At 37.4% G+C, this 22,815-nt stretch overlaps 1 protein-coding gene across 7 annotated transcripts in view; it reads left to right on the top strand.

Moving 5' to 3' along the window:
* Positions 1 to 22,815, top strand: part of FKBP5 (FKBP prolyl isomerase 5) — a 98,408-nt gene that overhangs the window by 46,742 nt on the left and 28,851 nt on the right. For all 7 annotated transcript variants that reach the window (XM_046640037.1, XM_046640041.1, XM_046640040.1 and 4 more), the window contains 2 exons: positions 15,218 to 15,360; positions 16,304 to 16,418. In XM_046640037.1, coding sequence (XP_046495993.1) covers positions 15,218 to 15,360; positions 16,304 to 16,418 — 258 coding nt within the window. The remainder of the gene's footprint in view (positions 1 to 15,217; positions 15,361 to 16,303; positions 16,419 to 22,815) is intronic.

Here is a 22,815-nt window from a genome sequence, read left to right on the forward strand (position 1 = left end):
TAGAGGCCCTCCTAAGATGATAATTAGAAGTATGAGGCTAGGGCAGCATATATACTTCTGATAAAACTGCTATAACATAGTGTGTTCAGTTGCCTATGACACAAGAAACAGTGGTTAGGAGTTTATAGTTTTACACTTATGTGTTTATAGCAGTTGCTACTTCATTAAAATGAAGAAAAATAATATAAATAGACTGTAGTATAAATATTGTACATTGAACTCTCTTGATTCCTTATATTGTACCTCTCCCAAGGGAATAAATAGAAATATTTCAGTAGAAAGTTATGCTAATTTTGGGATTCTTTTGTGACTTCAGTGATTAAAATAGAATTGTGAGAGCTTATCTGTAAAAATTGCATTAAAAATACACTTACTAGGGCCAGCCCAGTGACGTAGTGATTAAGTCTGCGTGCTCTGCTTCTCTGGCCGGGGTTCGCCGGTTTAGATCCTGAGCATGGACCTACACACTGCTCATCAAGCCGTGCTGAGGCGGCGTCCCACATGGAAGAACTAGAAGGACCTACAACTAGGATATACAACTGTGTACTGAGGCTTTGGGGAGAAGAAAAAAAGAGGAAGATTGGCAACAGATTTGATATTTGCTATTTGTATACATTGTGAAACGATCACCACAATAAGTCTAGTTAACATGTATCACCATATATAGTTAATGGAATTTTTTTTCTTGTGATGAGAACTTTTAAGATCTACTCTCAATTTGAATGTTCAATACAGCAATACAGTACTAACTATAGTAGCCATGCTGTACGTTATATTCCCATGACTCATTTATAACTGGATGTTTGTACCTTTTGTCTCCCTTCACTCATTTTGCCCACCCTCTGCCCCCCACCTCTTGCACCCATCAGTCTGTTCTCTGTATCTGTGAGCTTGTGTTTTTTTTGTTTTCCCGATGCCACGTATAAGATCATACGGTATTTGTTTTTCTCGTCTAGCTTGTTTCACGTAGCATAATGCCCTCAAGGTCCATCCACGTTGTCACAAATGACAAGATTTCATTCTTGTTTTATGGCTGAACAATATTCCATTGTGTATATATATATATACGCCGTATTATCTTTCTCCATTCATCTGTCATTGGACACTTAGGTTGCTTCCATATCTTGGATGTTGTAAATAATGCTGCAGTGAACACAGGGTGCAGATATCTTTTCGAGTGAGGGTTTTCATTTTCTTTGGATAAATACCAGAAGTGGAATTGCTGGATCATATGGTAGTTCTATTTTTAATTTTTTGAGGAACCTTCATGCTGTTTTCCATGGAGGCTGTCCCAGTTTACATTCCCATTAACAGTGCATAAGGGTTCCCTTTTCTCCACATCCTCACCAATACTTGTTATTTCTTGTCTTTTTGATAATAGCCGTTCTAACAAGTGTGAGGTGATAGCTCATTGTGGTTTTGATTTTCATTTCCCTGATGCTTAGTAGTATTGAGCATCTTTTCATGTACCTGTTGGCCATTTGTGTGTCTACTTCTGTACCATCTTTTAAACTCTGTGCCTTACTTCCCTCCACTGCAAAGTGATGATAATACTATATACTACTATATATTGACAATTAAATGATTACACACCATTGCTTACCACTCAGCCTAACATATAGAAGCACTCAAATATTTATTACTGTTGTTACAGTACTAGGATTATTGGCTGGTTTCGTAATGGAATGGCAAGAACTGTGTTATAGCAATTTGGGTCCTAACTCCCGTATTTACTGTGCCTGCATACAAACCTTTTGAAACAATGCTTAACCGCCCTTTTTTAGCCCCAGGAAGTCTGGAAAGACAAAAACTGAATCAACGTAGGACATCTGATTGTTACCACTACAGAATGTTACAGAAATTAGAATGAAGAGATGATGGTGTCTTTCATTGGGTTTTCTTAACTAAATCTTTATTACGTGTTCTGAATTCCTAGAATTGTGTCCATAACCCATTTTGTAAGAAGTTGAAATAAGAATGACTCAGGACTTTTGAATATACTTCCACAATGGGAGTTCTGTTCTTTTCCCCTCCCTCCCTCCAGCAAATAGATTATCACTAAAATTGGGAAGGGATAGATTAGGGGAATGAAAGAATCATTTCTACCTCTGTTCTTAGAAGTAAATCCAAGAGCACTAGGTCTTCACCCCCTTCCTACCTACCCCTATAAAGGTCTGGTGATTTCTCATAGAAGGCTGTGTCGATAAAGTTGGTTTTGGTGCTCTTGGTATGTGACTAACATGGCTGGGAATTATGAAGCTAAAACTCCTACCTATTATATTCTTCCCCCAGATTTGAGAAGTAAGAGAAACAAACCAATAATTTTGGATCCTTCACATACCTATACTTCTCCCTTACTATTGACGTTAAGCCTTAATGAAGTAAATACCAGCGTTCTGCCTTTAACTATTAGTTCAGGGTGACCCATGATCATCAGTAAAAATACCTGTTAATTTAGTCAGTCATTAGCATATTAGGGTAAGAGGGGGAAAATATATATTGAAAGACCAATAGCTAATACTTTTTAAGTACTTGCAATGCCAGGCAAAGGGTCTTATGTGTATTATTTAATTCATAGACCAATACTATTACTATTTTTTAGATTGTACAGCTTATTTAGTGTCGTTTAGGGGACAGTTAGGCATATTAACATTTGTGTCTAAGAGTCTGAGTTTTTTTTATTGAGGTATTAGTTACGTATAATAAATTCACCCTTTTAAGTGTACAGCTTGATGAATTTTGGTAATAGTTGTATAACCACCACCACAGTTAAGTTATAGAACAGTTTCCTGGTCCTAAAAGGTTTTCTTGTGTCCTTTTACAGTCACTGTCCCTCCTGGCCCCTGAGCCCTGTGGAGTCACTAATCTGGTTTCTGTTACTATAGTTTTGCCTTTTCCAGAATTTCATATAAATGGAACCATATGTCATCTTTGTTATTTGACTTCTTTCACTTAGCATAATGATTTTGAAATTCATGCATGTTGAATTGCCAAGTAGTATTTCACAGTAAGGAAATACCACAATTTGTTCATCCATTCAAAAATTGGACATTGGGGTTTTTTCTAATTCGGGGCCATCAATGTTGTTATGAACATTCACATACATGTCTTTATGTGGATGTGTTTTCATTTATTTGCGGTATATACCGAGGAGTGGTATTAAGTTATTATTAACTTAATGAGATGCTGCCACACTGTTTTCAAAATGTCTGTACCATTTTGCATTCTCACCAGCAGAGCATGCGAGTTAGTTTTCCCATCCTCGTCAATTGCCATAGTATTGTCAGTCTTTTTAACTTTAGCCATTCTAATGGGTGTGAAATGGTATCTCATTTTGGTTTTCATTTGCATTTTCCTGATAACTAGTGATGTTGAGGGAATCTTTTCTTGTGCTTAGTGGACATTTGTATATTTTCTTTTGTGAAGTATCTGTTCAAATCTTTTTCCCGTTTAAAAAAATCACTTACCTTTTTATTGAGTTGTACTCAACAAGACAAGCACTTTATCAGATATATACTTTGCAAGTATGTTCTCCCAGTCTCTGACTTGCCTTTTCATTTTCTTAATTGTTCTTTCAGGGAACAGTACTTTCTAATTTTGATGAAGTCCACTTTACCAATTTTTTATTTTATGGTTTAGGTACCTAGTATAACTAACCGTTTTTATTTTCATTTGGTTTGGTTTTTTGTTTACATATGAGGAAACTAAGGTATAGAGAGATTAAGTAATTAGCCCAGTTATACAATCAGTGACAGAGCCAGGATTCAAATCCAGGCTGTCTCTTTCAAATCATGTTAGCTCTTAAGGTTTAAAACTATCCCAAACCAGATACAAAAACAAAGTAGGTCTTGGTCCAGCAGAGGTTAGTGATTGCCTGCTGTACACCAGACATTTTTCTTACAGGTATGATATAGCTAATAAGGTTTATCAAAAGCAAAATTATTACAGTTACCTATTGCTGTTGCTTGATACTGTAATTCCTGTTTTAAAAGGTTTTTTTAATCGAAGTGTATTTTTTTATGTACTTTAAGCATTGACAGCATTTTACAACGAGTAAAATACTTACTAGTAATGGGTAACCATGCAGCCAACTTCTGTTTGTTTTAGTTTGTGGTTTAGCCATGTGTTCCCTTTAAATTTCTATTGATACTCTTGTTCCCACTTAAATGTATTTTTAACATCTGTCTACTTTTTTTTTATGTGCAGTTTAGGAGCATTCAGAATTTGGAAGGAAGGCTTTTAGGCCAAAATATTTAATTTTTCTAACCTTCCCCAAAAATATGAGCCAGAAAGAAAGCAAACTTGAAGAAAGTACCTTTTTTGCCTTTACCTGGTACCTTGCAATAGAGGAGAGATTCTTCTAATTTCCATTGCCAAGTGGATCTTAGGGAGAAGCCGATTTAAGCAGGTGTACTAGTAAGAGCAGACTAGGGGAAGCTGACAAAGTTCTAACTCCGTTTAAGTTAAATATTACACCATGGACGGTATTCCTTTAGTGCGTATAATATTGTGATGTTGTTATTCTTTGAGAAATAGAAAATAATCAAGACATGACTCCTGCCTTCAGCTGTCTAACAGTTTAGCTTGGCAGAGTTGATTATTAAAGCTGACCCAGGACAGATTTATCCATTTTCTCTCCCTGTTTTTAAAATTGTAAACCATGAGGGTGCAGAGAGATCATCCTGTGATCAGTTTTCTTAGTAGTTAAGTAGAGAAATGGCAAAAATAGAATATAACATAAGACGTGAACACTTTAAAAAGAATCTTAAAATATAAATTAATTTGTTCAATTCATAATCAGATGCTTTTGGTAGAGAGTAAGGTGATTATCAGAGCCCTTTTATAAGACATTTTAGAATAAGACCAAGTAAAATTTATGAGGGAAAAAAATACAAGAAAAACTAATTTGCTGTATTTAGGGTAAAAAGAAGAAAGACAATGTCACTGTTATCAGTGACAAGAGATTTTCTTTTTTTAAATATAAAATATTAGCAGAATATACACGGAGTTAAAATAGAGAGCAGAAGTTTGTACTAAGTCCTGGAAGGCCCTCCGTGAAAGTAAAGCAAGAACGAATCAGATGCATTTTTAATTATTTGAAACTTATTAGTGATTAACCTTATATTTCAGTGTTTATCAACTTTTATATTTTTATTTTTTTTATTTTTTTTTTTTATTAATGTTATGATAGATTACAACCTTGTGAGATTTCAGTTGTACATTTTTGTTAGTCATGTTGTGGGTACACCACTTCCCCCTCCGTACCCTCCCCCCACCCCCCCTTTTCCCTGGTAACCACCGATCAGATCTCCTTCTCAATATACTAATTTCCACCTATGAGTGGAGTCATATAGAGTTCGTCTTTCTCTGACTGACTTATTTCGCTTAACATAATGCCCTCGAGGTCCATCCATGTTGTTGTGAATGGACCAATTTCGTCTTTTTTTTTGGCTGAGTAGTATTCCATTGTGTATATATACCACATCTTCTTTATCCAATCATCAGTTTCTGGGCATGTAGGCTGGTTCCACGTCTTGGCTATTGTAAATAATGCTGCGATGAACATAGGGGTGCAACGGACTCTTGAGATATCTGATATCAGGTTCTTAGGATAGATACCCAGTAATGGGATGGCTGGGTCATAGGGTATTTCTATTTTTAACTTTTTGAGAAATCTCCATACTGTTTTCCATAGTGGCTGTACCAGTTTGCATTCCCACCAACAGTGTATGAGGGTTCCTCTTTCTCCACAACCTCTCCAACATTTGTCGTTCTTGGTTTTGGATGTTTTTGCCAATCTAACGGGGGTAAGGTGATATCTTAGTGTAGTTTTGATTTGCATTTCCCTGATGATTAGCGATGATGAACATCTTTTTCATGTGTCTATTGGCCATATTCATATCTTCTTTTGAGAAATGTCTGTTCATGTCCTCTGCCCATTTTTTGATCGGGTTGTTTTTTTTTTGTTGTTAAGCAGTGTGAGTTCTTTGTATATTATGGAGATTAACCCTTTGTCGGATAAGTGGCTTGTAAATATTTTTTCCCAATTAGTGAGCTGTTTTTTTGTTTCAATTCTGTTTTCCCTTGCCTTGAAGAAGCTCTTTAGTCTGATGAAGTCCCATTTGTTTATTCTTTCTATTGTTTCCCTCAACTGAGGAGTTACAGTGTCCGAAAAGATTCTTTTGAAACTGATGTCAAAGAGTGTACTGCCTATATTCTCTTCCAAAAGACTTATTGTCTCAGGCCTAATCTTTAGGTCTTTGATCCATTTTGAGTTTATTTTGGTGTGTGGTGAAAAAGACTGGTCAATTTTCAATCTTTTGCATGTGGCTGTCCAGTTTTCCCAGCACCATTTGTTGAAGAGACTTTCTTTTCTCCATTGTAGGCCCTCTGCTCCTTTGTCGAAGATTAGCTGTCCATAGATGTGTGGTTTTATCTCTGGGCTTTCAATTCTGTTCCATTGATCTGTGGACCTGTTTTTGTACCAGTACCATGCTGTTTTGATCACTGTAGCTTTGTAGTATGTTTTGAAATCGGGGATTGTGATTCCGCCGGCTTTGTTTTTCTTGCTCAGGATTGCTTTAGCAATTCGCGGTCTTTTGTTCCCCCATATGAATTTTAGGATTGTTTGTTCAATTTCTGTGAAGAATGTTCTTGGGATTCTGATTGGGATAGCATTGAATCTGTATATTGCTTTAGGTAGTATGGACATTTTAACTATGTTTATTCTTCCAATCCATGTGCAAGGAATGTTTTTCCATCTCTTTATGTCATCGCCTATTTCTTTCAAGAAAGTCTTGTAGTTTTCATTGTATAGATCCTTCACTTCCTTGGTTAAGTTTATCCCAAGGTATTTTATTCTTTTCGTTGCGATTGTGAATGGGATAGAGTTCTTGAGTTCTTTTTCTGTTAGTTTATTGTTAGTGTATAGAAATGCTACTGATTTATGCACGTTAATTTTATACCCTGCTACTTTGCTGTAGTTGTTGATTATTTCTAATAGTTTTTCTGTGGATTCTTTGGGGTTTTCTATGTATAGGATCATGTCGTCTGCAAACAACGAGAGTTTTACTTCTTCGTTACCTATTTGGATTCCTTTTATTTCTTTTTCCTGCCGAATTGCTCTGGCCAGCACCTCCAGTACTATGTTGAATAGGAGTGGTGAAAGTGGGCACCCTTGTCTTGTTCCTGTCCTCAGAGGGATGGCTTTCAGCTTTTGTCCATTGAGTATGATGTTGGCTGTGGGTCTATCATATATGGCCTTTATTATGTTGAGGTACTTTCCTTCTATACCCATTTTACTGAGGGTTTTTATCATAAATGGGTGTTGGATCTTGTCGAATGCTTTCTCTGCATCTATTGAGATGATCATGTGGTTTTTGTTTTTCATTTTGTTGATGTAGTGTATCACGTTGATTGACTTGCGGATGTTGAACCATCCCTGTGTCCCTGGTATAAATCCCACTTGATCATGGTGTATAATCTTTTTGATGTATTGCTGTAATCGGTTTGCCAAAATTTTGTTGAGGATTTTTGCATCTATGTTCATCAGTGATATCGGCCTGTGGTTCTCCTTCTTTGTGTTGTCCTTGTCAGGTTTGGGGATCAGAGTGATGTTGGCTTCATAGAATGTGTTAGGGAGTTCTCCATCTTTCTCAATTTTCTGGAACAGTTTGAGGAGAATAGGTATTAAGTCTTCTTTGAATGTTTGGTAGAATTCTCCAGAGAACTTTTATATTTTTAAAGGAAAAACTTTTACAATTAAAATATTTTATCTTTCTTGTCCTCCTTTTCTACCCCCATATGAAAAACTGTTCTTTCTGTATAATACTATATAGCTTTCATCCTGTAGTAATTTAAGTATGCTCATATTTCACATGCAAACATACAGTTAAAAGTTATTTAGTCAGGGGCTGGCCCCGTGGCCGAGTGGTTAAGTTCGCGCACTCCACTGCAGGCGACCCAGTGTTTCGTTGGTTCGAATCCTGGGTGCGGACATGGCACTGCTCATCAAACCACGCTGAGGCAGCGTCCCACATATCATAACTAGAAGGACCCACAACAAAGAATATGCAACTATGTACCTGGGGGCTTTGGGGAGAAAAAGGAAAAAAAAAATAAAATCTTTAAAAAAAAAAAAAAAAGTTATTTAGTCAGTAATTTTCATCAAGGATGCCAAGACCATTCAGTGGGGAAAGGACAGTCTTTTCAACAGATGATGTTGGAAAAGCTGGTTGTCACATGCAAAAGAATGAAGCTGGACCCTTACATTACACTATATACAAAAATTAACTTGAAATGGATCAAAGACCTAAACATAAGACCTAAAACTATATTTTTTTAGAAGAAATCTTAAAGGAAAAGCTCCATGACATTGGATTTGGCAGTGATTTCTTGGATGCGACACCAAAAGCACAGGCAAAGCAAAAAATGTATAAATTGGACTACATCAAAATTAAAAACTGCTGTGCATCAAAGGATACAATAGCGGAGTGAAAAGGCAACCTACAGGATAGGAGAAAATATTTGAAAATCATATTTCTGATAAGAGGTTAATATGCTGAATACTTAAACAACTCCTATACTTCCACAACAATAAAACCTCAAATAACCTGATTATAAAATGGGCTGGGCAATGGACTTAGACATTTCTCCAAAGAAGATATACAAATGGCCTACAAGCATACAAAAAGATGCTAATCATTGGGGAAATGCAAATCAAAACAATGATGAGATATTACCTCACATCTGTTAGAATGGCTTTTATCAAAAAGACAAGAGATAATAATTGTTTGCAAGGTTGTGGAGAAATTCAAATCCTTGTGCACTGTTTGTGGGAATGTAAAATGGTGCAGCCACTGTGGAAAACAGTATGGAAGTTCCTCAAAAAATTAAAAATAGAATTACCCTATGATCTAGCAGTTGCCCTTCTGGGTATATACCCAAAAGAACTGAAAGCAGGATCTCAAAGAGATATTTGTACACTCATGTTTGTAGCCACATTATTCATTATAGCCAAAAGGTGGTAGAAGCAACCCAAGTGTTAATCTACAAGATGGATGGATAAACAAAATATGATATATACACACAATGGAGTATTATTCAGCCTTTAAAAAGAGGGAAATTCTGACACATGTGCCAACACTGATGAACCTTGAGGACATTAAAGTAAGTGAAATAAGCTGGTCACAAAAAGACGACTACTGTATGATTCCACTTACATCTGGTGAAATCTAGAATAATCAAATTCACAGAAACAGAAAGTAGAATGAAATTCTTGCCACTGGCTTGGGACATGAGGAAATGAGGAGTCGTCTAGTGGGTAGAGTTTTAGTGTTGCAAGATGAAAAAGTTCTGGAGATTAGGTTACACAACAATGTGAATATACTTAACAATATGGAGCAGTACACTTAAAAATTGTTGAGGTGGTACATTTTATATTATGTATTTTACCACAATTTAAACATTTTTAAAATCAATAAAAAAGTTGTAAATGTTCTAAAGTGGTCACTATAGTTTTTATTATGTGAAATTATTCAGTGATTAAATTAAAATGTTATATGATTTTTAGTTTTTTTAAATTGTGGTAACATTGGTTTATAACATTATGTGAATTTCAGGTGTACATCATTATGTCTCTGTTTCTGTGTAGACTGCATCATGTTCACCACCCAAAGGCTAATTAGTGTCCATCACCACACGCAAGTGCCTGATCACCCCTTGCCCCCTCCTCCTTACCCCCTTCCCCTCTGGTAACCACCAGTCTAATCTCTGTCTCTATGTCATTGTGCGTTGTTTTCATCTTCTACTTATGAGTGAGATCATATGGTACTTTACGATTTTTTTAAATAGACTTTGTTTTTTAGAGCAGTCTTAGGTTCACAACAAGTGGAGTGGAAGGTACAGAGATTTCTCCTATACCATCCCCCCTACCACGGGTGCTTTGCCTCCACCCTTATTTATATCCCACATCCGAGTGGTACACTTGTTACAGTTGATGAACCTACACTGAACCTATAAAGTTTTAAGTTTTAAAATGTATTGTATGATTTTTTTTAAATCATAAAAAATTATATAACCCTGCAGAAGAAAGAAGAAAGTACAGTGGATTGCTTTTATACAGGGCTTTGTATGCTTTTAAACTTTTTAAATTGCCTACAGTTAAGTATATAGAAAAAGCATTTAAACTTAGGGATAGCCACATTATACGTTTGTGTATACATTATATTCTTATTGCAGATTTTATTGCAAATGGAATGGGACTCTTGAAATTGATAAAGTAAATTGTACTTGAGCTAATAAAATTCAAGTCCAGATCAGATGTAAGAATAAATTGCATTTATATGTACTTGGTGTGTTATACCTACAGTTAAGATCCTAAAGATCAAGAATCTTAAAATTGGGGCCAGCCTAGTGGCATAGTGGTTAAGTTTGTGGGCTCTGCTTTGCTGGTCCCGGGTTGGTGATCCCAGGTGCAAACCTACACACTGCTCATCAAGCCATGCTGTGGCAGGGTCCTACATACCAAAAATAGAGGAAGATTGGCACAGGTGTTAGCTCAGTGATAATCTTCCTCCAGCAAAAAGAGGAAGATTGGCAACAGATCTTAGCTCAGGGCCAATCTTAGACCCCAAAAAAATAATCTTAAAATAAGAATCTTAAAATTGTTTATGCTTTGACCCAGTACTTCAATTCCTACTTCTAGGAATTGAACCTAAGGAAACATGGTAGAAGCTTACTTAACCAATTCCAGACTAACTGATGCTCTCCTTTCTGTCTGTAAATATACTGAGTGGTAGCACTGGTTTCCTGTTCTGTGGTGTGGTCCCACACTCTGCGTCAGCCAGTTGAGTGGGCCTGGTCAGTGCCATCCAGTCACAGAACACTCAAACGCACCTGTAGTTGAACAAGTTGGGTTTATTACTTCTGTAGGGAGGGAGAATGCACAGCATGGGAAACTGTGGGATGTCTCAATCAGAGTGTTTGAAAGGACTGATAGAATTTGGGCTTGTATTAGGTGATTTGGGGAAGGGTTTAAGGAAGAGGGGCTTTGCTCTGGATTGGACATCGTTAGGATGTGGGGTGATTCTTTGAAGCTCTTCAGTCTTATCTGGGAGGAGGACTGCCTGGAGGAGACTAAAGCTATACCTGCTGGAAAAGCAGCAATCACTCCTATTAGCCAGGAGAGGGGGATGTTTGGTATTTTGTAGGTTGCGCAGTGACCTTGGTTTTTTTGTCCATGCTCAGACAAACTTTTAAAGTATCCTTGTTTTTTCTCACATTTTCGTGGTCTCAGAATGACCTTATCCGATGTTGATGTCTTGTGAGATTGTTTATGTCCAACAGGAGAATAGCATGGCCTAGCCGTGTGTCCCAGGCCAGCTTCAGACATCAGTATGGCTGAGCGGTAAGTGTCAACAGTTTGCAGATGTAGGGGCTGCGCTTTTCTTCCTCAGGCTCTTACTAAGAATCCGCTGAAGCCTGTTTATATACATTGCACTCTTTGTAATTATATAATTTCATTGGCTATTATATAAAACACTGAAATTAATGTAAAAAGAAAGGAATTATTTCTAAGAAAACTGAGTTGAACATTTTTGGAAAGACTTATTAAGGTGAATTGCTAAAAGCATTTTTTAAATGGCTGTTGAATTAGGGGTGGGTAAAAGGCGAAATGAGCAGGCCATTCAGAACACATTTTTATCGGGAGGATTCTGCATACTGATTGCTTTACAAGTGTCCTCTGGTTGTTACTCCACGTTAAAGAATCCCACATTCTAAATGGCAAATGATAAAGCCTAAGTGTGATTTATACAGTAAAAATAATGTGAAATTCTTATCACTGGAGCTACACTTAAAGGCAAGGCCATGGCCTCCTAACACAAAGTTAGTGAACTAATATACTTTGATATGTTTTAAGTTAAAAAAAATGTTTGAGGTATTTCTATGTCCTGTCTTATGATTCCTCTCATAAAGCAATGTTTTAAATTAACCTACCAACATAGTCCTGATTGTGTCGGTTGAGAGCTTTTACTGTGCAGAAACAGTCTTGTAATGATTTAGGTGCAAAGTTGTTCACTGAAACTTTATCATAGTAAAAAAAATAAAAACAACCCAATGTTTATTAATGAGAGTAATGAAATTATGGTATATTCAAAAGATAGAATAGTATATAGTTATTAAAAGTCATTTTTTAATATATTATCTTTTAACAAGAAAACTGCTTATGTAATATGAAATATAAAGAGTAGGCTACAAAACCAAATAAACTATGACCAGAATTTTAGGAATGTATGTGTAAAAATGTACTATGTAAACAAAGTATACATTATATATAATTGGAAGCAAATGAACCAAGAAACTGACAGTTTACCCCAGATGCTGGGATTTCAGAAGTTTTTTATTGTATTCTCTATGTTTTTCTGTACTTTTTTAAGTGTTCTGTACTGAGTATGTACTGGTTTTTTTCAGTCAGGGGAAATGCTTTTTAAGAAAAGAGCCCCAAGATTGGCAGTTTTAGAAGCATACCTGTGTTCATGTTAGCCTGGCTCTGCGCTCAGTGTGCTTCATTCCGTTATCTGAAGCTCCATGGAGGGAAGCTTGAACGTTCCCAAAGGAGGAGAAAAACAAAGGCGCGGGCGTGACTGACTTAGCTTGGAGCTCCTGTGCATTTGATGGACGGGCTGATGTTTCCAGCTTCTGAGGCCTAGTGTCCATATTGTCTATAGATTTAGCTTTTGCTGATTGCTCCAAACCCACCCCAAGGCGGGTGCTGCTTGTTTGTACTCTGGTGCTTACCATACTTTGTTTAAAACAAAAGTGAAAAAAATATATGCATCTTTCTCCTCCAGTAGCCACACCACATTGCATGTTCCTTGGAAGGAAGAAGGGAATGGTCACCTTTGTAGTCTTAGTACCTGACCGTTGCTCCTCGGTAATTGGCTAAATGTCTTGAACAAATGTACAGTAGTACCCCCACAATATAAAGATTTCCTGGGGCCGGCCCTGTGGCTGAGTGGTTAAGTTTGTGTGCTCTGCTTTGGCGGCCCAGGGTTCACTGGTTCGGATCCTGGGCAGAGACATGGCACTGCTCATCAAGTCACGCTGAGGTGGCGTCCCACATGCCACAACTAGAAGGACCCACAACCAGAACATATACAACTATGTACTGGGGGATTTGGGGAGAAAAAGCAGGAAAAAAAAGAAAAAAAAGATTGGCAACAGTTGTTAGCTCAGGTGCCAATCTTAAAGAAAAAAAAGATTCCTGAAGGAGTATATAAGGTATTTGCCTTAAAATATCATAGTTGATAGTAAAAAAAAAGTTCTCAGTGGCCCACACTGAAACTTAGCAGTCTTTAAAGAGCATCAGTGACAGGAAAGCAGCCTGTCAACAGCAGACTTTCCATTTCTTCAGATGATTCTGGACTGTTTGCACAGTAGAACCATGTGTGGGCATATAAATTGATATAGCCATTTTGGAAGAGCATTTGGGTATTATCTATCAAATCGAAAATGCACATCCCCTTTGCACTTCTAGGAATTTACCCTCCATATATACTTGCACAAAGTAGGCAAACATATATGGACAAATATCCTTATTAGAGTACAGTTGATAATATGTTTCTCAATAGGAGAGTGACTGGAATATTATGCAGCTGTTGAGAATGAGGTAGATCTGTTTGCATTTACAATGATGATGGTAATGATGGCTGTCCTTTATTAAATACATGTTATATGCCAGGAACTGTGCCATGCCTTTGACATATTTCTGATAATTCTTGGAACAGCTATATGGCAGGTACTATTATTATCTACATTTTGCAGATAAGGAAACTGAGGCACAGAGGTTAAACAACTTGCACAGGGTCGCATAACTGATAAGGAGCAGACCTGGTATTTGAATCCTAGGTGTCTGAGGTTAAAGCAGCCTGTACTTTTAACCTCTAAAATGCACATCCTCTTTTCTACTGTTGGAGAAAGATCAAGATACGTATATTAAATGAAAAAGCAATTCAGAACTGAATGTATAGTATGCTGTCATTTGTGTTTTGAATTTTTTAAAAAGCGACAGCACACAATGGAAGGGTACAAAACAAACATAACAGTGGCTTCTTACAAGGAGGGGACCGATGACCTTTTACCTCTCACTTTATGTCTTTCACTCTTGTGTGTGCTTTAATAATAGACATATATAATATAATAAATTTTTAACTAAAATGAATGTATCTGATATCTTGAAAAATCGTAGTACTTAATGAACACTAAGCTGAAACCCTGAGTCACACATGCTCTATCACATCCCTATTTACATACTTAGTGTAGGGTTCCTCCTCTTCTCATATCCTACCAGCAGCTCTCCGTTCGAGATAATGGCTCTCCTCAAAACGCACTTCCTCTGGGCTTCACTGCTTACTTGATCCCACTTTGAATACCAAAGTTTTTGATTGACCGAGCACCTCAATTTTATATTTTATCCCTTTAAATTACCTACATGTTCTGTTACTTCCCAAAGGATTTGAGACTGCTTATTGTAAAATATAAGTACAATTATATAGGCTAATACAGTTCCATAGTAAAGTTAACTTTTAGTTTCTTGGAAGTAGGCAAAAAAAAAAAAAAAAAGAAAAATTCTAATTTCTCTAGTTCTTGTGATTTCACAAAAGGACACATACCATGTTGTTTAAAAAAAGCCAAAACACTTTTTTTCTTATTCTAAATTTTGAAAAGAAATCTGTTTCATGGGCCCCTTTATGCAATTTATACTTTTCTGGTTTCTTGTTTGTTGTTTTTGTCTACCCAAGTAAATTACAAGCTTCCTTAGGACAAATTCTATTTTCTATACTATTTTTGTTCCATCTCTGCCTAGAAAACATGCACTTATTATTATGGTTGAAATTATAAATTAAGCAACAACTGCAGCCCAGACACATTTCAAAGATTACGTTACTGCTACTTTTCAAAGACTTAATCTTTGTGCAGTTTAGAAATTGATACTACTTTCATCTGCTCAGCAGGGAATCCACTCTGATAGCCATCAGAAAAATCAGTTTATTTCTTAGTGTGTAGTTTTTGCTGATTTCTTTCGTTTTGTAGCTCCTACTTTCTAGCTGAGTATGTATTGTAAAGAATTGGAAATTTATTTGAACTTTTGTTTTATGAGAGTTAAATCCTTGAAAATATGGCCTCTAGCTTTCAACTGCCTTTTCCTTTCTCTTAGGCCAAGTTATCAAGGCATGGGACATTGGGGTGGCAACCATGAAGAAAGGAGAGGTCTGCCATTTACTGTGCAAACCAGAATATGCATATGGCTCGGCTGGCAGTCTCCCCAAAATTCCCTCAAATGCAACTCTCTTTTTTGAGGCAAGTATGTGTGTGATGTCGCCCTGTTAGCATCCGCTCTACTGTAGTGCTGGCTCTGAAGCAGCAGGCAGTGGAATAAGGAACTAAGCTTGCTATTGAGAATCAGATCCAACTTATTTATTTTGGAGCTTGGCTTCTTGAATTGTTTCCCACAAACCCAAGGGGTGTGTGCCAGTGCTTTCTTAGAAACGTGTCTCTGGCACAAAAAAGTCATATCCAAATAAACAAAAGACACCAGGCTTAGAAATAAAAGTTCTGGTCAGTGGTGTGAGTATGACATACTCGAAACTGACCGGAAGACAGGACGGAAATGTCGGAGATAAATGTTGAAATATACCTCAACCAAGTTGTAAGTTATTTTCATATTGTAAAGGTGTGTAAATGTCACAGGTCTCACTTCTTCAATGGAAGCAGTAGGTGGTGATAATACATTTTTTATCCTGTGTTGAATTACACATATTTGGCCAAACCTCGTTAAAAAATTAAGGGGGAAATCCTTCAAACATCGTACCTAGGTCAAATACACCATTAGTTGGTTGTAGGCATGATTCATAGGATTTATTCTTAAATTTTAAGAAGGAATTCCGTGAATCTGGGGTGGGAAAGTGGCGGCTTCTAGAGTCAGACAAAATAGTCCTGCGCCAGCACTTTGTAGCTCTGGCCTTCTGCCCACAAGGCAGTCTTCCTAGTATTTCCTGTCTGTCTTTGCACTGCGGCCCCACAGGATGTAGTCCTAGACATTATCATTACATGAAAGTTCTCTCCAGGTATTGAAAAATGTAGTGTCCTTTTTCCCCTACTTTTCCAATACCTAAGATGCATAGATAAATATAAAACAGAGTTTTATTTTTGTAAAATGAAAGGAGAATTGGTTGCCCTTGCCTTTAAATTGTTAAATTGACTGTTCGGTCTTTTCTCAGCCGAATCCCTTTTTCCTTTCTAGATTGAGCTCCTTGATTTCAAAGGAGAGGATTTATTTGAAGATGGAGGCATTATCCGAAGAATCAAACAGAAAGGAGAAGGGTATTCAAACCCAAACGAAGGAGCAACAGTAGAAAGTAAGTTGCATTCCATTTATGTGGATGAAAGAGATTTCTTTTTTAAATCTGTTTGTAGAAATAAATATACTGAATATATCTCAAGAATAGTTTTAAATTCAACATTTATTTAATAGTGACTTCATTTAGTAAATATTCATTCAACATGTATGTGCCAGGTATTGTACCAGCCTCTACAAACTCAAAAAATGAATAAAAGATAATCCCATCCATCAAGGAATTCTTAGTCCGTGAACTCCTTGGTGTGCCAACAACTATATTAGTTGCCTTAAATATTTGTTCATTTATTTCTCACAGTAACTTCATGAGGTAAGATTTATTATCCCCAAGTGAGAAAAGTGAATTCAGAGAAGTTGCATAAATTGCCCCAAATTACAGAGTTACTAAACAGAGCAGTAGATTGTAATCCCCGTCAGGGCTCTCCAACCCACCTCACAGGCTGTCATCAAGATAAAACAGTTCATCAATTTTTTAGATCAAAGCTGGATAATAGGAGCCAGCCGAGTGGCACAGCGGTTAAGTGTGCACATTCCACTTCAGCGGCCCAAGGTTCACCGGTTCGGAGCCCAGGTGTAGACATGGCACCGTTTGGCAAGCCATGCTGTGGCAGGCGTATAAAGTGGAGGAAGATGGGCATGAATGTTAGCTCAGGGCCAGTCTTCCTCAGCAAAAAGAGGAGGATTGGCAGCAGATGTTAGCTCAGGGCTGATCCTCCTCAAAAAAAAAAAAACAAAACAAAACTGCATAATAGTGTTCATTCTATTCTATGTCCAGACACTTGGATTCAAATTCCAGTCTTCCATTTGAGTGACCTGAAGCTGTTCTGTTTCTTCATTTGCTAAATTGGGAGTAAGGACACTTCTGAAGGCTGGGATAACTGGTCCCTCTTCCTCCCTCCCAGAGCACGTTGTATATACCACTGTGTACACTACTTGTCACTATATTGTGCGGTACAGTCACGCACCACATAACGATGTTTCAGTCAGCAACAAACTGCATATACGACGGTGGTCCCACAAGGTTAGTACCATATAGCTTAGGTTTGTAGTAGTCTATACCACCTAGGTTTGTCTGAGTACACTCTATGATATTTGTGTAAAATCACCTAACGACGCATTTCTCAGAATGTATCCATGTCATTAAGCGACACATGACTATAGTCCCCGCTTATCGGCAGAGAATGGTTTCAAGACCCCCAGTGCTTCCTGAAACCATGGATAGTACTGAACCTCATATATACTGTTTTTTCCTATCGGTACATACCTGTGATAAAGTTTGATTTATAAATTAGGCACAGTAAGAGATTAACAACAATACATAATAAAATAGAACAATTATAACAATGTACTGTAATAGAAGTTATCATAGGTCTTAGCAACCTCAGCATATGATTCTTTTTCTTTACTAAGTCCAAAACTTTCACCTTTTCACTTAAAGGAGGCACTTTACAGCTTCTCTTTGGCATATCTAAATTGGCAGCATCACTGCTGTTGTGCTTTGGGGCCATTATTAAGTAAAATAAGGGTTACTTGAACACAAGCACTGCGATACTGCAACAGTTGATCCAGTAACTGAGTTGGCTGCTCAGGGACTTAATAGGGGGTAGCACATACAGTGGGATGCACAGGACAAAGGGATGGTTCATGTCCCAGGGCAAGACAGCACAAGATTTCACCACGCTCCTCAAAATGGCTCACAATTTAAACGTTATGAATTGTCTATTTCTGAAATTTTCCATTTAATATTTTCCTACCGTGGTTGACCACAGATAACTGCAGAACGTGAAACCGTGGATAAGCGGGGACAACTGTGATCAGCATTTACCCATTTCCCAAGTGTACAGTGAGTTTTTGAGGACTAGAATCTGTATCTTTTTGTTTCCAGCATCACACACAGTGCCTTACACACATTTGATGTTCAGTAAACACTTTCTACACGGATAAATGTTTGAAAGATGACACTTACTGAGCTGAAGTGCTTCAAAAAAAGAGAGTTGAGAAAACAGAGAAATACTTCCATTAAGAGAAAAATCAAATCACTAAACAAGGATGGCAACATGAACTATTAAAGGCTTATTTAAAATAAAGGGTTCGTTTAAAACAGTAAACCATAACAGTCGATGTTCTTATCTTTAATGTTGTGTATACTACTTTGGACCCATATTTCATTTCCGCAAGTCTGGCAAATTAGTTCAGATTTCGTTTGGGGGGTTTTTTAAAATGGAAACGGTTATAAATAGTGGTACTGTACTATTGCAGTTGAAGTGTTTGCATAGTTATCGTTTATCATAAGTTTTACAATAAATGAAGAGTGCAGATGTGTAATGTCAGAGAAGTACCTAGACCAGAAGTCGGGAGATAGGATTCTGACGTCCGCTGACTCTAAGGGGACCTCCGCTCTCTGGGCTGTAGCTTCCTTCCTGCACAGTGACGCAGGGGCAGACCTCTTGATTTCTAAGGCTCTGCTAGCCCTAAACATTCCATGATAGAATTCTAAATATTTATAGGAATGATACAAAAATTATCTTGTGTATATTAACAAGCAGTTTAAAAGCTTGTCTGTAATATGTATTTTAAATTTTTTTAATGAAATTTTCAAACATATACAAAAGTAGAGGTTTTCTTCCTATGATATAGTGACTCCCCAGATTCAACAATTTATAATATATATTTTAAAACTGGAGGTTTTTGTCAACTAAATTTAAAGGAAAAACTTTTCCCAATTATAGACAATACCAGAAAACTACCACTGTAGAGTTAACTTCGGAGCAGGCTAAATTAAATCAAATCTAGCCTTCTGTAATACTTTCAATGGGAATAGTTTTTTTTAACTTTTTATTTTGAAATAATTTTCAACTTACAGAAAAGTTGCAAAACTAGAACAGAGCATTCCCTTATATGCTTCACCCAGCTTCCCCTAATGGTAGCATCTTACCTGACCACAGTACATTTATCAAAATCAGGAAAGTAACACTGATACAATACTGTTAACTCTTCTGCAGATCTTATATGAATTTCACCAGTTGCCACATCGATGTCCTTTTCCTGGTCCATGATCAATCAAATTCAGGATCCAACATTGTATTTGGTTGTCGTGTCTCCTTAGTCCCCTCCAATTGATGACAGTTCATCAGTCTTTCTGTGTTTTTCATGACTCTTAGACTTTTGAAGATAACTGGCCAGTTATTTTGTAGAATATCCCTCAATTTGGGTTTGTCTAATGTTTTCACATGATTAGATTGAGGTTACGTATTTTTGGAAAAATATCACATAAGTGATGTTGTACCCTTCTCAGTTCATCATTATCAGAAGGTAGGTGATGTTGCTGTCTCATTGCTGGTGCTATTAACTTTGGTCACTTGGTTTAGGTGGGATCTGTCACGTTTTTCCAATGTAAAGTTACTGTTTTTCCCTTTGTGATTCCTAAGTATCTCATTGGTATGGAACTGCTAGGAGACAATGCAAATATCTTCTTTTACATCACACTTTCACACAGTAGTTTTAGCATCCATTAATGATTTTTGCATGCAGCAGTTGTTACTGTGATATTTACCTAATGGTGATTTTTCTATATCCATTGTTCCTTCTACATTTAATTGAAATTCTACTGTAAGGAAGAACTGCCTCTTCTCCTGTTTATTTATTCACTTGTTTATTTATATCAGTATGGACCATGGATATTTATTTTATTCTGTAGGTTATTATTCATTACTATACTTATTTATTTTGTAGCTCAAATTGTCCCAGATTTGGCCATTGGAAGGTCCTTCAACTTGGCTCTTGTGTGCTTTCAGCTTATCTCCAGTGTGTTGTAAGCACTTCCTTACTTTTGGCACCACAAGATGCTCTAGGCTCGTTTTGTAATTTCCCTGCCCCAGGCCTGGAATAAACCATTTCTCCAAGGAGCCCTGATTCCTTTTCTTGGAAAATGGTATTTAGAAACCAATCTGGGTGCTAGGTGTACTCATGCAATGGAATGTTATTGCTTCCAGAACCTCTTAGCAGACAGAGCTAGGAAATGTATATGCCTCAACATGCATATATACACGTCTGTATTATTTCCATATTTAATATATATTAACCATGAGTACATACACTTCTGATTTCTTTTATTGAGATCGCATTGGTTCATAACATTATATAAATTTCAGATGTACATCATTGTATTTTGACTTCTGTATAGACTGCATTATGTTCAGCACCAAAAGTCTAGTTTTTAATCTGTCACCATACATCTGTGCCCATTTACTCCTTTTGCCCCTACCTTCTTCCCCTCTGTAACCACCAGTTTGTTCTCTTTATCTATGCATTTGTTTGTTTATCTTCCACCTATGAGTGAAATCACATGGTAGTTGTCTTTCTCCCTGACTTATTTCGCTTAGCATAATACCCTCAAGGTCCATCCTTGTCACAAATGGCAAGATTTCATCTTTTTTAATGGCTGAGTAGTATTCCATTTTGTGTGAGTGTGTGTGTGTGTGTGTGTGTGTATGTATATAGACACCACATCTTCTTTATCTGTTCATCCTTTCATGGGCACTTAGGTTGCTTCCAAGATTTGGCTATTGTGAATAATGCTGCAGTGAACATAGAGGTGCATATATCTTTGCAAATTAGTGTTTTCATGTGCTTTGGATAAATACCCAGAAGTGGAATAGCTGGATCATAGGTATTTCTATTTTTCGGGGCCAGCCCGGTGGCACAGTGGTTAAGTTCTCACGTTCCACTTCTCAGTGGCCCAGGGTTCACCGGTTTGGATCCCGGATGCAGACATGGCACCACTTGGCACGCCATGCTGTGGTAGGCGTCCCACATATAAAGTAATGGAAGATGGGCTGGTGTTAGCTAAGGGCCAGGCCTCCTCAACAAAAAGAGGAGGACTGGCAGTAGTTAGCTCAGGACTAATCTTCCTAAAAAAAAAGGTATTTCTATTTTTAATTTTTTGAGAAATCTCCATACTGTTTTCCATAGTGGTTGCACCAGTTTGCATTCCCACCAGCAGTGTGTGATGGTTCCTCTTTCTCCACATCTTCTCCAACACTTGTTATTTCTCATCTTTTTTTTTTTTTTTTTTTAAAGATTGGCACCTGAGCTAACAACTGTTGCCAGTCTTTTTTTTTTTTTCCTGCTTTTTCTCCCCAAATCCCCCCAGTACATAGTTGTATATTCTTAGCTGTGGGCCCTTCTAGTTGTGGCATGGGGATGCCACCTCAGCGTGGCCTGATGAGCAGTGCCATGTCTGTGCCCAGGATCCGAACCAGCAAAACCCTGGGCCGCCAAAGCAGAGCACGTGAACTTAACCACTCAGCCACAGGGCCGGCCCCTCATCTTTTTAATAATAGCAATTCTGATGCGTGTGAGGTGATATCTTGTAGTTTTGATTGCATTTCCCTAATAATTAATGATGTTGAACATCTTTTCATGTGCCTGTTGGCCATCTATATATCTTCTCTGGAAAAATGTCTGTTCATGTCCTCTGCCCGTTTTTTGATCAGACACTTCCAATTTCAAACCAACACCACAGGTTTGTTCTAACCTTCTCCTTTTCCTTATTTGAAACTCTTTTCTGCAGCAATGAGAAACCTGGCTCTCATTATCCACAATATATTTCTTTATTTGCTCAATCATAGCATGTACATAAAGTAGCTTCAGAATTGCCAACCCATATCCCTGTGAAAAACAGATCTCCAAGTCTGGCCCCGTGGCCTAGCAGTTAAGTTTGACACGCCCCACTTTGGCAGCCCAGCTTCAGCTGCCAGGCGCAGACCTACACCGCTCGTTGGTGGCCATGCTGTGGCAGCGACCCACATACAAAATGGAGGAAGATTGGCACAGGTGTTAGCTCAGGGCAAATCTTCCTCAGCTAAACAAAACCCCAAAACAACAACAACAACAAAATTTCCTAAGTAGGAAATATTTGTGTATGGTTCCTTTTGTCATTAGCCTTATAAGTATACATTGAAAACACTGTTTTTCAACTTGGGTTAGTTCTTTCTTCTTCACTCCCTTCAGTATCGTTATGTTGTTACCCATTTGTAATACAGTTAGCTTCACTGGTTACTGTTTGCATTCTATTTGGGGTTCTCCCCACACTCTGGTTGATTTTAATTATGTATTTGTTTTTTGGGTGTATGAGGCCTTACCATGATTCTGAACTGTATAAAATGATATATTCTTAAGTGTTATTCTCCCTCATCCCCACTAACCTGTCCCCATCTCCCCATCCTGTTCTTACTTACCTCCTGTGGGTAACCAGTCTCATTAGTTCCTGGTTTACTCTTCTTGTATTTCTTTTGCAGAAATGAGCAGATACGTGTTTCGGGGTTTTTTTCTTTCTATCTCCTTCCTTTTTGCATGAAGAGTAAACCACTATGAATGGAATTTTTTAAATGTCTGAA

Source organism: Equus quagga, chromosome 15 (genome assembly GCF_021613505.1).
Source record: "Equus quagga isolate Etosha38 chromosome 15, UCLA_HA_Equagga_1.0, whole genome shotgun sequence".
In the NCBI taxonomy this organism is placed as follows: domain Eukaryota; kingdom Metazoa; phylum Chordata; class Mammalia; order Perissodactyla; family Equidae; genus Equus; species Equus quagga.